The sequence below is a fragment of the Centroberyx gerrardi genome, chromosome 16, assembly GCF_048128805.1.
Source record: "Centroberyx gerrardi isolate f3 chromosome 16, fCenGer3.hap1.cur.20231027, whole genome shotgun sequence".
NCBI classification, from domain to species: domain Eukaryota; kingdom Metazoa; phylum Chordata; class Actinopteri; order Beryciformes; family Berycidae; genus Centroberyx; species Centroberyx gerrardi.
In genome coordinates this window covers 9,197,621-9,213,361 of record NC_136012.1, presented here as the reverse complement: position 1 = coordinate 9,213,361, position 15,741 = coordinate 9,197,621, and the positions used below count along the sequence as shown (strand labels likewise).

General features: G+C 43.0%; 1 protein-coding gene across 1 annotated transcript in view; it reads left to right on the top strand.

Moving 5' to 3' along the window:
• The first annotated feature begins 778 nt into the window (after positions 1-778).
• The window catches only part of LOC139925744 (neuronal acetylcholine receptor subunit alpha-7-like), a 38,397-nt gene continuing 23,434 nt past the window's right edge, over positions 779-15,741 (top strand). The window contains exons 1-2 of the mRNA XM_071917247.2: positions 779-857; positions 15,284-15,423. Of these exons, the coding sequence (XP_071773348.1) occupies positions 788-857; positions 15,284-15,423 (210 nt within the window). The 5' untranslated portion in view covers positions 779-787. The remainder of the gene's footprint in view (positions 858-15,283; positions 15,424-15,741) is intronic.

The following is a 15,741-nucleotide window of genomic DNA, read 5'->3' as shown; positions in this document are numbered from 1 at the left end:
TTTGCCGGTTCCAGTTCGGTCCCCCTTTCCCTCCCTCCCTCACTCCCTCCCTCGGATCCCACGCGCGCTCCTGTCTTAAAACGCAGGAGAGCTATGCTGGGACAGTCGAGGCGGGAAGCAGGTGAGCGCGCAAGAGGGAAGGTAATTTAATTCCCTTTAGTCTGACTTCCGAGTTTGGGTATAATAATTAGACACGAATCAAATTGGTTGGTAACATAATTAGGAAAAAGAACTAGGCCTAGGCCTATAGTAATCTTTGGATTCGTTTTAGGATAGCCTGCTAGGCTATATAGCCTACAATAGTCACAGCAAAACTTTATATGCATTGGTAAAAAAAAAAAGTTATAGGGTCTAGCCTACCACAGAAAATCACCATGGAAGATTAAACATATCATAAGCACGGTAAGATCTTTATAAACTCACTACTGAACGCCATAAAAACGTTAAAAGTCCCTATAAAAATATTAGGCTATAGTAATGTTTCTTTTGAGTAGCCTACCGGTGAAGTTCCAGGCTGCCTGTTCTGGCCAACTCGAGCTCAGGCGCGCGCCCCCGTTAGACAGTGTCAGGGAATGTGTTTTGAAGCAGCGTGAACGCGCCAATCTTAACTCCCCACACTCATTCTGGTCTGTCTGTCTTTATCTCACACACTCAGTCTGTCTCTCTCCCTTCTCCTCTCTCTCCAGCCAAATGTTCATATCACCGTCAAGCCAGAGCAGATTCCCTCTCTAGCCGACACTCGGAGCCCGCTGCCGGGGGCCGTCGGAGTCCAGTGAGCGGTGCCAGGATGCGGTGCCACAAGTTTTGGGGACCGTGTTCGGTTGGATTTTATATTTGGACGGCTCTTCTTTTCAGAGGTAGGCTTTTGAAAAAGTCGCTCTTGAGGTCCGCTTCCAATTAGTTTTCTCCAGTGAGTGCGAATGAGCCATGGGACAGATGTATAGGCTATGGGGGGAATCGATGATGTTGAATGAATCCCTGATGAAAAATCACTTTAATTATCGTATAGGGACTTATAATGTGTTTGCGGTACTCTATAGTGTGTTTATAGGGACCATATCGTACTTTATGGTATTTTTGTGGCGTCACTGTAATATTAATATTCCCAGAGGGACCTAAAGCTGTGATATTTGTACAATATTCCTCCAGGATTACTGCAGTTGTTTGTCGTTAGACATGATCAAAACTAAGAGCTGAAATCGATTTAAAGCTGTTTAGGCTACTTTGTTTTGCTCACATTTTATAGCCATTACACACAATAGTTTGGATGTCACAATGAGATGATAGAGATGTGATTTTTAATATTGAAGTTTAACTTATGAATCCCAGATAGAACAGCCTAAGGACTGAGACATTTAATTTGTTCCAGTAAAGTTGCCAAATGTTCTCTATTGAATAACGCAGAATACTGAATAACAAATGTGAATACACATTGTTAGTCATGAGATTTTTCCTCAGTTATCCCCTGCATTCTAATGTAGCCCACTTCTCCACAGCCGGCTCTCCACATTTTTTTTTATCCTCCTAAAAGGAGATTTCTCAAACTAAGTGTTATTTCCAAACACTGAGCTTGTGTGCATGTGCATGCATGTGTGTGTGTAGTAAGTGAGTGTGGCATGAGTGTTTGCGCATGAGTGTGCAATGAGATGTGCATACATGATAATAATTCCCTCCTAAGCCCCATCCCATCATCATCATCATCTGCAACATCTGGGTTGTTTACTTACCAGTCTGTGACACGGCGGCTTTGCTGAGGATAGGGTTCAAACCTTCTACTGTGCGTGTGTGTGCGCGTGCGTATGTAGGCTGAGTGTGTGTGTGTGTGAGAGAGAGAGAGAGAAAGAGAGAGAGACAGAGGAAGGATGTTTCATTTCCCTTGCTTTCAAGACTCAATGTGTATACGATTCTGCAACGTGCAAATCATACATAAACTATATCATGTCTTTTTCACCCAATTGGTTGTGTGTGTGTGTGTGTGTCCACTGCGTGCGAACATGGGACCTGCCACCTCTCCATGTCCTCACCTCTCCACACCACTCAGATCAGTGGCCATCATCTGGCAGGGAAGGAGGGAAGGAGGATGTGAGTGAGGGAAGGAAAGGCCGGAGTGACTGAGACAAGGGGAGAGGGAGAGATGAAGTGGCAGTGTTCGCATGCTAATCCGTTACAAGAGACTTCTGGCTTCTGGTGTGACACCAGTGACGCTGTTTGTCTCCTGTCCACAGTCAAGGTTAAGACGTGATGTCGCTTACACATCTAAAAAAAAAACAGTTTAGTATTGATTCTTAAGATCTTATTTTTCTCTTAAACAATTGAAAACATCTGACAGCTGGGTGAGAAAGTTTAATCGTTTGTGTCCAATGCAAATCAACTTGTTTCAAGATTTGTCTTGAATCAGTTTTGAATCTTGAAGTGTCATTTTCTTAACATAAGTGGAGTGATCTGCCTTATTCTGCTTGTTTCAAGATGTTGACCCTTGTTTTTTAGAAAATACCTGAAACAAATGAAACTGCTTTGGAAACAACTGGAATTATCTCACCCGAATAACAGAATCTTCCACGGGTTTTAAGAAAAAAATGATTTTAAGACGATGACTTGTTAAGATGAGCATTTTTTGCAATGATGTTCACTTTTCAAAAATGTATTTCACAGCTCTGCCTAGCATGTGCAAAAACTAATAATTCATAATCACTAAGTAGTCCAACATAATCAATAAACAGTCCATCGTAATCGATAAATGAAATGTAGATACCTTCAAACAGCGACAAATTAAGAGTGTTGCTCCAAAATGGGATGCCCACCATTTGAGTGACACCTATTTTTAATCAATGGCTGATAGCACAAAATAAAAACAAATTATAGAACCTTTTAAATGCAGGTTTATTTTAGATAGTAGGGGACTTTAACCCTTGGCTGACAAAAAAATAGCATTCACCCAGACACCATTTCAGAGATATTTAACCATGAATACTGGGGGATATTTTTTTGCCACAACGGATCTATATCATTTGGAAATGAATGCATCAAATCCTGCCTCCTGAGACCTTTCAGTGGGCAGAGTAAACCGTTTTATTATTTGGGGTTGTGGCGTGTCACGTTTGACTGTTGGAAGGAGAATAGGCTTCGTGAGGCTTTGGGCACGGGGCTTAAAGAATCAGCTAGCTGCTTAGAGGCCTCTGCACACATTCACTGTGCCATTGATAAGCAGCTATAGTCTGCCAGGGGAAACACAAGACAATAGAGGGAAGCTGAGAGATGGGACAGTTTGGGTTCCTTGAAATAGAAACATCATTTTCTGACAACTCCACAGAACTAGCCATAATGTGTAGAGAGACGATACACAGCTAAGTTAGACTTTACATAATAAGTCTTTTCAAAAGTCCTTAACATCTGCTATATGTTGGCTGAGTGCGTTTTCTCCTCAGGCGATGGGCATTTGTTTGGTTATTACAAAAAACAATTCAAGTGACACATGTTCAGGTGTACCCGCCAAAAAAAAGAGAGCTCTATTAAGCCTGTGGATCAATACAGATACCCCTGCAATTAAATTGTTTTCCTGACCCTCACTCAGTGGATCGGAGGAGTGATAGATAAGAGTGAACCCGCCTGGCATTGATGCATTAGATATTTGCCTGATTTCAATGCAACACCTCATCTCCCTCTCTCTCAGTCTGCCTCTCTCTCTCTCTCATTCTGTCTATTTTTCAGTCTCGCTGTCTCTTATTTTTCCCATGGTCAGCAACACTTTCCGCTTTCCCAGACTCTATGGTCTTTAATCACGGAGTTTATGTAAATTTAACTTTTTATGCCTCATTCGGAATATAAATCGCGTGTTTAGGTGGCCGCTGTTCATCCAAGACAATACTGAGACAGGAGACAAGGTGCGTTGCCCAAGTGGAAAATGGGGAACTGTGTATATAGGCCTCCTATGCTACATAACAGATATAACAGCCCTCAAACTTTTTCTTCCTGGTATACAAATGAGAAATTCATTCCTAACCTTGTGACCCAGACTCATTAAAACACACTACTCTTGTTATGACTGGACCCACTAGACGCAGGCCCAAACCCACTGGATTTTGAATCGTTCTCTGCAAACACTTATAGTGCTATAAAGACACTCATAGTCCATATAGTCCTGGCACAGTTTATGTTCAGCATGGTAGAGAAGCATGGATGTGGTAGCCATGTACTCAACACCATAACATGCCAGAGGTCTTAGCCACTGGATTAGGATTAAACCTCCAGTGGTTTTAGGGCTCTGAGCCCTCGGCCATAGATTATAAAGCTCTCCTATATGAGTCCGTCCATCCAAAACTCCATTAACACACAGCACCATACACCCTGATCCCCGCTCGCCCGCCGCTGTAGCCACTCAGTCACATGATGCTGGAAATGGTGCGTTCATGGCTAAGCCCACGGCTCGTCAGTTGCGTTAAGCATCATTGTTGGTGCGCGTACACACACACACACAAGATGGTAATGAGTACGTGGACGCACACACGTGGAAATGCATTCACTTACACAAACACACACAGTTACACAAAGAAGTGACAAACATAACTAGTCAACTATACTAGCCACTGCTGCTGAAATCGCTCATGTAAAATTTATTGTTTCTTTCAGCATTGTTTCATCCCTGTATTCTCTCTCTCTCTCTCTCTCTCTCTCCCTCCCTCCCTCTCTCTCTCTCTATCCCTCTCTCTCCCTCTATCCCTCTCTCTCTATCTCTCTCTCTCTCTCTCTCTCTCTCCTATCTCACTGAGGCCTGTTTTTCTCCTCATATAACCTACACTTTCTCCTTTATCTTCTTGTCATTGACATGCTGCCATTCTCCTGTCTTTTTGTCTCTTCCAGGGTATCTGCAGGTTTCAGAAAGACACATTTAAGACCTTTCTAAGATCTTTATGATGCCACCTGGAATTGGATTTAAGACCAATTTAACAACCAACATAAAAAAAACAAAAAGCCGGAAAAATGACCCTCAAACTATAAATGAACAATTTAAAGAAGAGGCCAGCAGGAAATTAAATGTTTAGGGACATGATGTCCAACATTTTTGGCGTATTGTATTAATGTGGTCTTGTATTAGTCTAAGAGTGAACATGCATGTGGGTCAAACTTAATGTGACTGACTAGAAGTACACTTAATTTAACACACTATAAGAAAATAAAACCAACGCTATTGCTAGTCCCATTTCTATCTTGGCATATGGCATTTGCCATATGCAAATATGTTTTATTTGCCTTACTTTCCAACTCTGCCTTGACTAAATATCACTGCATGCACTGTACATAATCAAAGTCAGTACCACTATCTATTCTTACACTTGCATCAAAATGAAACTTAATTAAAAGTAAACCACATTCAAATTCTGTGTAAGAAAGACTTTACCAGGCTTTCCCCTGTCCTTTCCCCCACCTTCACCTTATTTTCACCTCCTTCCCACTCAGATTCTCTCTTCCTCCTCTTCTCACCTTTCCTTCACACTCTCCCTCCCTCGTTTTGTGCCTCCCCTTATCGTCTCTCATCTTCATCTCTCCGTCTCTGTCTGTCTGTTTTACAGTAAAGCAGGCTAGGTAATAGGCTATAGCCGCCCGGGTTGAGACGCAGGGCTGAAGCTGCTGAACATCTGGATGCTTCACTGCTGACCTCCCCTGACTGACTCATTCCCCTGCCAAGTGATTGATAGTGAAATAATGAGGCACTAGACCATTGCCGAAGTAGTTGTGACCTTAGTTTAAATCAATTCACACTTGGTTAGTTTTACCTACACAACAAAATGGGAGCCAACAAAAGTATCTTCCTCTGCTTTCTATCATTTGGAGGACATTTGTTCTTCACAGGGATATAAATACAAGAATATTTGCATGTAAACACACACACACAGAGACACATTTTGTCGCAGCCCATCAGACGTGTGATGTTATAGTGTCTGGGGTCCATTATTTCCTTACCTTGGGGTGCTTTTCTTACAGACAGTTAAAAGGACAGCCGTGAAGGTCTTGGACATAATCTCTAAAAAAAACGACAGATAGATGGCCTCTATTAGTTATATCAGTCCTTCCACATCGCTGCCATTGGAGTGTGTGTTGTGTACAGTATGTGTGTGTTTGTTTCTGTGGTGTCAGTGTGATCCTGTGCAGTTTTGTCTGTGTGTGTGTTGCTCCCGGTGTGATTCTCAATCTCTCACTGTCTATAACTTTCTTTCTCTTTCTTTCTCTTTCTCCCTCTCAGTCACACATACACACACAGACACACTCACACATACACACACTGACACAATGTTTGCATGGCTGTGGATTTTGTAGCATTTGTCATGGTGTCAAGCGTCCAGGCCCTCAGGGAGCGGCGGTCTGTCAGCGCCGCCTTTGTTCAGTACTCTTCCCCTTCCAGGTTCATAACTCTGGTCCCGTGGTCCCAGGAGGTTGTGGGATCAGAGTCCCGTTGTGTTCCAGTCTGGAGCATAGACTGCCAGGCCGTCCAGAGTCACTCTGAGCAACATTTGAACTTGTTCCATGGTTGAACGCTCCGCTCTGCCGGCATGATGTAATTTAGTTATATGTGGTAGCGGTGTAGCATCGGTTTTTGGCTTTTGGTATGATTGTGCTTGCCACCGTATGAAATTAGATGACTGTGAGTAATCAGTGGATTGAGATCTAATGTTTCTCTGTCATGTTTGATTTTAAGTTTTAGTTTTATTTTGTTGTTGTTTATGTATTTTTTAAGGTAAGACCTGAAAGTAAGAGCTTGATTTCAGGGTGGCCATGTTAAATGAAGGTTGAATTGAAGTTAATTGAATTGAATTGAATTGAATTAAGCTGAGCTGAGTTAAGTTGAGCTGAGTGCCACAGAATTTTTTTTTCTGCTTTCTTGCTGTAGAATTCACATACTGTAGTTCACAGCACATTTGGTTCCATACATTTGATGTGGAATAATTTGGCCCACTGTGCATAATGAGGTCTCTCCCTCCTTTCCCCCGAAGCATTCTCCTAACCATCGTGCCATACTGTGGTGTTATGTGCTGTTTGTACCCTGACATAATGTACTTCTGTGTCCTCTCTCCATGCCTTTGGCTTCTATTCTTATCCACTTGATCATCATTTCGCCACAGCGCTTTATGCTGACTGAGTCAGCACCCTCGCTGTTTGTCCATAGGTGGTTAAGTTACATTTGGGAGAGCCCCAGGGGGTTAGTGAGAACCCCACTGAGAGGCCCATGCTGGGGCCCTCCACAGGGTCTGTCTGCCAGGTGAGATCGTCTGTCCTCAATCACTGGTGTGAACCACAGTGATCAAAGCCAGCTGCACTTTTGCCCTGATGCAATAGATACACACAATCTTCTCTGCGATGGTCTTGTTTACTAAAGGTAAATATACTAAGATCTCAAAAGTCGCATCGTAGCATCTTTAACTGTACCTTTTATGCAAAGTTTGTATATAGGGAAACTGTATGGCTGTATGTAACAGCGATGTTTATAACAGTATACCAATTCTTGTATCTGTGTTAGAGTTTTGGCTACATCACCTCTGGGTTTCCAAAATCATCATAACACTACAATCCTTAGTCCTTAAATCTTACATAGTAGATTGCCTAATCTACATAAGTAGATTACCTCGGCAGAAAGAGACCATGATCACCCCTGTATATGTTGTCATCTTACTAGCTGTGGCATGTGTGTGTGTGTAGAGAGAGAGAGAGAGAGAGAGAGAGAGTAGAGAGGCTGGACAGCGGCTCAGTGAGGATGGGCTTAGCTGGGCTCATCAGGGGCACTAAAGCACCCTGATGTAAGAGGTGGTCATCTAGTGCTCTGCCTAAAATAACCCTTCTGTATATGTCTGGGTCTGTGTGTGTGTGTGTGTGTGTGTGTGTGTATGTGTGTACAGCAGTAGGTTCCCTCCTGGCCGTCTGTCTTTGCATAGCCTGTGTCTGAGGAGTGTGTTTGGAAGCCACATCTGAACGCACTGACCCAGTAAAAACATTCAGATGGGACAGAATCACAGAGGAGAGGGGAGGGAGCGTTTCTCAGTATCTGCTAATGCGAGAGAGAGAGAGAGAGAGAGAGAAAGAGAGAGTGGAGAAAGTATAAGCAAGATGCTTCTGTGTGTGTTTGTGTGTGAGTGTCACCTATTTTCAGATGTCACCCCAACCAGAGACCCACTTTTCTGGCTCCACAGCTAAAGAGGGTATCAGCTCACAAGGTCTAAGACCATTCACTCTGTCTATCTGGCCCCTATGTTGTCTTCTTCTTTCATTGTTCTATTAAAATGGCACCAATCATTAGTAAATGGCGACAGATTGGCAATAGACTAGTACTGATCATGTTTTTTTCTATTTCCTCACAATCGGATCCGCTCCCAAATACTCTCTGTCATTGCCAATAAGAACAAATAGGTTGACAACAGCCAAAAAACAAACAACTTCAGGACTGACAGAGAGAGAGAGAGAGAGAGAGTTAGCGAGATATAGAAATAGAGACTGAGAGAGATCAAAAGAGGGGATAAGGCAAGATTTGGAAAGTCTTGTAAAGGGATAAAGACAGAGGGAGAAAGAGAGAGAGAGAGAGGCACATACAAAACAGAGAGGAACGAAGAAGGTAGAGTAAAAATGAAGAGATGTTGCAAAAGTTAGTGTACCTTTCAAGAGAGAGGGAACAATGATGGATTATCTAAAGGGAGTGAGATGAGAGATAGAGTTAGAGAGAGAGTTAGAGAGAGAGAGAGAGCGAGAGGGAGGAAGAATGGAAAAGTGCTTATGACTCTCCCTCATACTGTCATTGACATTTGCATATGACATTTAAGTGCTGCTTTGAATCCCCGCCATCCCACAGTGATGTGTGTGTGTGTGTGTGTGTGTGTGTGTGTGTGTATAGTCATTTAACTCTCCCCTATCAGTCTGTCAATCACCCCATCCATCCATCCATCCATCTACCCATAATTCCTCTCTTGCTGCTCACCACTGGTCATCCCTACTCTGCTATCCTAAAGCATCATTCATTCATTAATTCATTCATTTCTCTACCCTTTAATCCTTTTCTGGGTGTAAAATTGAAATTCACAGACTAATATCATTGATTGTCAAGGACTCCCCCCCCTCCCCCCAAATCAATTTGCGTAATTGAATATGAATACAATTATCTGGGACCTTTTTCCACGGCAGATCACTATTTATTTACTCAGAAAAGAGGGAGCCAGCACAACTGAAGGAGTAGCAGCTAGCTTCTATCTTTACTCGAATATAACAGAGCCTTAACCTACCATGATCAAAGTCTCATCAATTAGAAAAGGCATTATAATAGAACAGGTAATACTGAATCATCACTGTGGGAATGCTCGCTTTTAGCTGATGCCAAGCAAAACTCTTGATTAGCCTTTCTCTTGGAGACAGGTGCATTCTAACAGATTCACGCCTGCTGCTGTCCCATCCTGTCGCCACGGTGACTGCTGCAGATGGACGGACGTTGTAGACAATTTCTCAAAATATCCTCCTGTCCTCATGTCATAAACTTGGGACACGAGTATTCCCACTATTCCTATATAAAATAGTGGTCCGTTCACAATCCAGCCACACCCACACTTCAATATTTATTACCTTAATATAAAATCTTACATGGGGGGGGGGCTGGAGCCTGTCCCAGCATACACTGGGAGGAAGCCTGGGAGACACAGTGCATAAAGCATCGTGCATAAAGATATTCAAGCCCATTTTTTGCCTCCCCACGTTTCTCATTCCACTCAGTTCTCTCTCACAATAACAGGCCAGATAGCTTGCGTGTCCAATATTGCTCTAATGAATGTCGATGTGGAGGCAACACGTTCGCAGAGAAAATTGGCTTGGTCTCTAAGGAAAGCCTTGTGAATCTGTGAAATGTATTAATATTTGGGGGGGGTGCAGTCTATCTGAAGCGGGGATCCCCTAGGGTGCTGATGCCTAAGGGGTCCCTAAGGTGCCCAGAAGGAGTCTGGCTCTGCGTGTTAATTTAGAACTGATGCAATATGTGGGAGTCCGGAGCTCAGGGAGAAGCTCACAGTGCCACACTCACTGAGATGACAGTATACTGCACATTACTAACATGCGCACATAAGTGTATGCACGCTTGCACATATGCAACACACACATACACACACACAATGCACAAAAACGCATTTGTTTCTGTGGGACCCACAGGCAACAGCAAATTCTTTCTCATAAAATTTACTAGATGTGTGTGTGATCCCTGTGGCATGTTGTAACCTTGCTGTGTGGTTTTGCAGATGATTCACACACTAAGTGCAGAGAGAGAGAGAGCTTTTACGGGGGGGACTGTAAAACGTGTCCGGATGAATTAAGGACCGATAAGGAGTTAATCGTTTATCGCCCTCTCACCCTCCCTCCATGTCCCTCCCTTTCTCCCGCTTAATCTGCCTCTGTCTGTCTATCGCTATCTACCTGTCCATCTATCGTGTTTTGAGGGACGATAAATGCTGAGCTTCCCAACATCAGGAAGGTCATCTGTCCTCTTTATGCACACTCCAACCTTAATCCATCCTCTTTTATTCTTTTGTGATATTTGTAATCCACTGGGTCGCAATTTTTTTATTCTTTTGCTTTCAACATAAGGTCAAGAGGAAGGTTTGAGATTTTGGGGAGCCTATGTATTGATGCAAATAGATTTCAAAACATCTTTTAAAGCTGTCTTTTTTAGTAACAGTCACTCTAAACCCTCCTTAACCAGGATAGATTGACTGAACACTGTGCATTTCTTCAGCAACTCCTTGCTCCACAGTTACACACTTACACACATTCATATGTGCTGCTGAGCAATGAGCAGCTCCACTGCAGTTTGGGGGCTAAGAGTCTTGCCCAAGGGCACACTGGCAGCCTTTATGGAGGGATCAGTAACATTAGCAATGTCCCTCCCAGACGACCTTGCCAGGCTGGGGATTCAGCAACATTTCGACTCTGAGCTTTCTGCTCTAAACACAAGGCTGTGTTGCTTCCTGATCCTGATGCTTGGACAGCAGACATGCCTGCTGTGATAATGTTTGTAAAAGGTTTGACCTCGATATACTGAAATGTTCGTACATAATGGACATGTTCACTATCTGACTTACTAATGACTCATAATGAATGAGGCAATTCCACTAACCAGCGACCTTCTCATTGACCTGAGCAAGGCTCAGCGGTGACCCATGACATTTCCTGTAATGGCCCCACATGGTGTTACAATGATGGATTATTGATCCACTATTGCTTATCATTAGCATGTCTGAGTTTGGCACACACACTCACAGAAAGATGGACACATACACACACACACACACCATTCCCTCAATTCTCTTTAGAAGAGATTGGGGGTTAAGACCAGTAAAGGTTGGACCAATGTGTGTGTGTGTGTGTGTGTGTGTGTGTGTGTGTGTGTGTGTGTGTGTGACAGACAAAAAGGTCAAACCAATCACAGAAAAGTGACATCTAAGGAAGAATGAAGATGTAGTTGTTTAGTTTGGTGTCAAAAAGGTCACTGGCTCAAAGTTTAAATGCATCATTAAAATGCAATTAAAGTGTTAATCCTTCAGATTTTTTATTTTTGTTTATTTGTTTACATATATATGTTCCGCTCTTTTCTTTGTCTGTTCAGGCTGTTCAGCCATGGTGGGTTTCACTGCTCATGCTTAGTATTTTTCCAGGAAAAAGCTACCAGACAGCGGGTGTTCAGAACAGCAAATGTAAAATCTTTCATGAACTGACTATAGGGTGAATCACTATTGTGTTGTAACAATTGGTGATAGCAAAATGGACATTTATTTATATGAAATGTTGTGGATTATTACTTGAATTTACCTGATCCCATGTTTTCTATGCAACCATCTAAGTTAAGTTTTGATCATCACAAACACTTCTGTACTTAAAGAAGAGAGCAGCAATTACGACTCTGCTGTTATGGGCCTATATCCAACTGAAACAAAAGATACGGTATGTTTGATAAAAAGACAACATAAAAATAAATGAGGCTCTTCACTGTCTTCATTTGATAGTTGTTCCTCCTTTCCTCCCTGCGCTGAGGAACACCTCTCGAGAGGGTTTTCCATCACACTAAATAAATAAAAGGACAAGGTTGGAGGATAGGGAGATAAACAGAGAGGGTGCTGAACAAACGACAACATTTTCCTCCTCTCCCTCTCTGCCTCCCTCTCTCCTTCCCTCCCTCTGCTGGAGTTTGTTTGATGAGGCCTCTCGCTGTGTCAGAAAATGATGCCTTCTTGCCAGCTTTCTCATATCAGCTTCATTAGTGAGATGATTAAAAAAATGCATGGATCCCTTCCCTCCATCCCTGGTGTATGCTGCAGACGGAGGTTTGTTTGTGAATTGAAGTTGGCACAGTAGTTTATTTGATTATTTCATTCTTCCCGAACGCGGCTTTATGAGACGAGCTGTAGAGCTACAGAGTGAGAGAGTCGGCTTTCAATTCTTCATCATTGACTTTATTAGTTTAGTTAGTTTGTTTGGACCTCAGTTCACATTTCACAGTAATAAAACAGGAGAGAGACACAGGAGGGAGGTTGGCGCGATGGCAGCTGTAGAGTAGGCTATGTTTAAATTGTGTGTGTGACTTTTATTGTGCATAAATGGGTGGATTTATTACTTTACGGTGCTGTGTATTGATTAGTTGAGATTGTGTTGTCCTCTTTCAGAGAACCCATGAGCATTGTAGCTGTGAGTATGTTTTTGTATTTGAATGTATGTGTATAGAAAAGAGAGAGAGAGGTAGAGTGACAGAAAGAGAGAAGGCTGAATAAGTGTATACATACCCACATGTCCGTGTGTATGAGTGTGTGTGCATGAACGTGTCTCTGCAACAAATCCATGCATCTAACTGTGAGCACTTGTTAGTACACAACACCTGTGCCACATGTGGAACCTGAACGGATGCATGGATGAAGAGGATAAAGCCTGATGTATTAATCGCGGTCAGCATGGCTGGCTCCTTTAGGTGCTGCCTTTCTGTTTCTGCTGTGCTGAGCAGCTACTCATAGCTCCTCTGTCTCTGACCTCAGGCGCAGTCCTGCCATAACTCTCCTCATTACAGCCTTAATGGAGCCCATCAGCACCGTGCCGGGCCAAAGACTCACTCCTCTCTCTTTGCAGCTTCACAACTCTCCTTTCCCTCTCAGTCAGTCTTTCTCATCATTTCTCATCTTTCTGCAAGGCTGTCCATCTCTCTTCCCCTTTCTCTTTCTTTGGCCCTCTTTCTCTCTCTCTATGTTTCACTTGTTCCTTTCACTTCCCCCCGTGTCCCAGTGGGTTATCTACTGTATATCGGTGTATGTGAGGCTGTCATCAAGCTGTCAGAGCATGCGGGGTGGCCTACTGAGCACATTATGCATATGAATGACAGACTGTTTACGTATAGTATGTGGAAAAGTGAATTGTTGTATTGTGTTTGTGTGCTAATAACTGCTCTGTGTGTATGTGATGTATACATGTGTGTCTGTTACATATATAAGTGCATGGGGTATCCCTTGTGCTCTTGGAGAGTGCGATTACATTCTCCTCTATGGGTTGAGAAAATTCTCTAACCTCTTGAGCTTACGAAACCCTTTCCAAACCCACTGGATAATGTAAAAACTAAATTGTTATAAAGCTAAAAACAAGCCTGTTTCTCTCAACTCTTGAAAAGTCGACATTTTAGAGATACAAAGTTTTCACCTGACAGTGATTATATGCATATTACTGGTGCATAGTACTGATGTTCCTCTAGCTGGCATGCCTTGTGTATACAGTATAGGAAAATGGATTGAGATGTGTGAGTCCTTTGCTGACACATAGTATACAGCAGTAACACACACCACCACACTCATCATCACTCTCACACCATCACAAGCAAACATTGCACATCCACTCCTTAGCTCTCTTGAAGCCACTATCTGGAGTTTTGACTTTGATCAGGTCTTTTATTCATGAAGTTCAGTTCATTGCTTTTATTTATAATTCACTGTAGTGAGATCAGCTACTTGTTCTTTATCACCAAGGTCATTAGCAATGTGGAGTGACTCTCTCTCTCGCTCTCTCTCTGTGTGTGTGTGTGTGTGTGTGTGAGTGTGTGTGTGTGTGTGTGTGTCTCCCTGTATTTGGGGACAGATGGATAGTGCTAAACAGAAGAGCTTTTGCATATGGAAGGTGAGGTAGAGAGATCAATAATGGTGATGAGAGCTGAGCCAACAAACACATCATCCTAATCACCCCGGACCCTGAGACTATGCCAACTCACTGCCCAGTCACTCTGTGTGTGTGTGTGTGTGTGTGTGTGTGTGTGTGTGTGTTACTGTCTGTGTCCATGGACGTATGTGGATATGTGAGTGCATGTGTTTATGTATTGTGTCTGTACTGTATGTGAGCGAATGCGTGTGTGAAAGATCTTTTTCTTGTATCACACTTTTTCACATTTTAGGCCTTCAGCCACTCACAGTGAGTGAGCAGGTAGGGTTCATTGTCTTGCTCAAGGACAATTTGACAGAACACATACTTGTTGAAAGACACACATCAGCTATTGTGTGAATCTCTGAACCCGCTAGGCCTCCTTCCAGCCAACTCTTTCCACTGAAAACGTTCTTAGCTCCACAGCTGACCTTCCTCTCTTGCATCGTCGGTACCAAAGGCAAGTTTGTAGGAAAGTAGGAATCAAGGACGGCTTGGAAAAATCTTAATAGACTGAATCGGCACAAAGCAACGTGTTTGAAACTCCACCAGGTGAATTAGAATCTGGCTACAGTCCGCTGCCAGCAAAGGAAGGGTAAAAGGTCAGGAAGGATGCGGAAGCTACTTACCGAATTGGAATTCAGCCTCTGTCCACAGGAATATGGTCCAAGATACAATTTGCAGAAAAAGGATAACCCAAGCCAAAATAGTTACAGTATTTGCAAAATTCCTTTATCAAAGTGCTCTTCTCTGAAACATTGTTATTTCTAGACTGCGTTTATCTAAACCAAAGGACTTGCATTCTATTCAAGGTGATGACAGACATGGGAAACACTGTAATGGTGAAGTTACAGCCAGTATGTCCTGTCAAATTGTCCTTGAGCAAGAAACAGAACCTGTTACCTGCTCACTTATTGTATGTGACTCTTAAATGCCTAAAATACAAACTATGTTGTAAAATCACACACATCTGAATAAGAGAACGCCTTCAACTCCTAAACATATGGTAACTGTTAACAGTAAAACACCTCCAGACTATTTTCTGTCGGTGCAGATAGTCCTTTACATTCAAGGTAATTGACCCATTCTTCCTCTCTCACTTCCCCAGGGACCCTGCAGGGGGAGCACCAGAGGAGGCTGTACAAGGAGCTGCTGGCCAACTACAACCGGCTGGAGAGACCCGTGGTCAACGACTCAGCGGCCATACTGGTGGAGCTGGGCCTCACACTGCTGCAGATCATAGACGTGGTGAGGGAGAGAGGAGATGTGTGTATGTGTGTCGGGGGTATGGTTGTGTTTGGACTGTGGGTGGGTGGTGGGATATGAGGTCTGTGGTGTGTTGGGCTTGTGCTACAGTGTGTGCTTTAATGGCAGTTTGAAATGGGATTGTGCTGGTGGGAGACTTTTGCAGCTACTTTAGGATTTCAGCTGATACTCTTGTCCAGAGGGACTTTACATTGTATAGTTAGTTGTACAATGAATAGTGCAATGGTAGAATAACAACATTGCGATTAAGGAATGCAAGGGTCAGAGTCACAGTGCCTTGACTAGATGTAACAAATATTC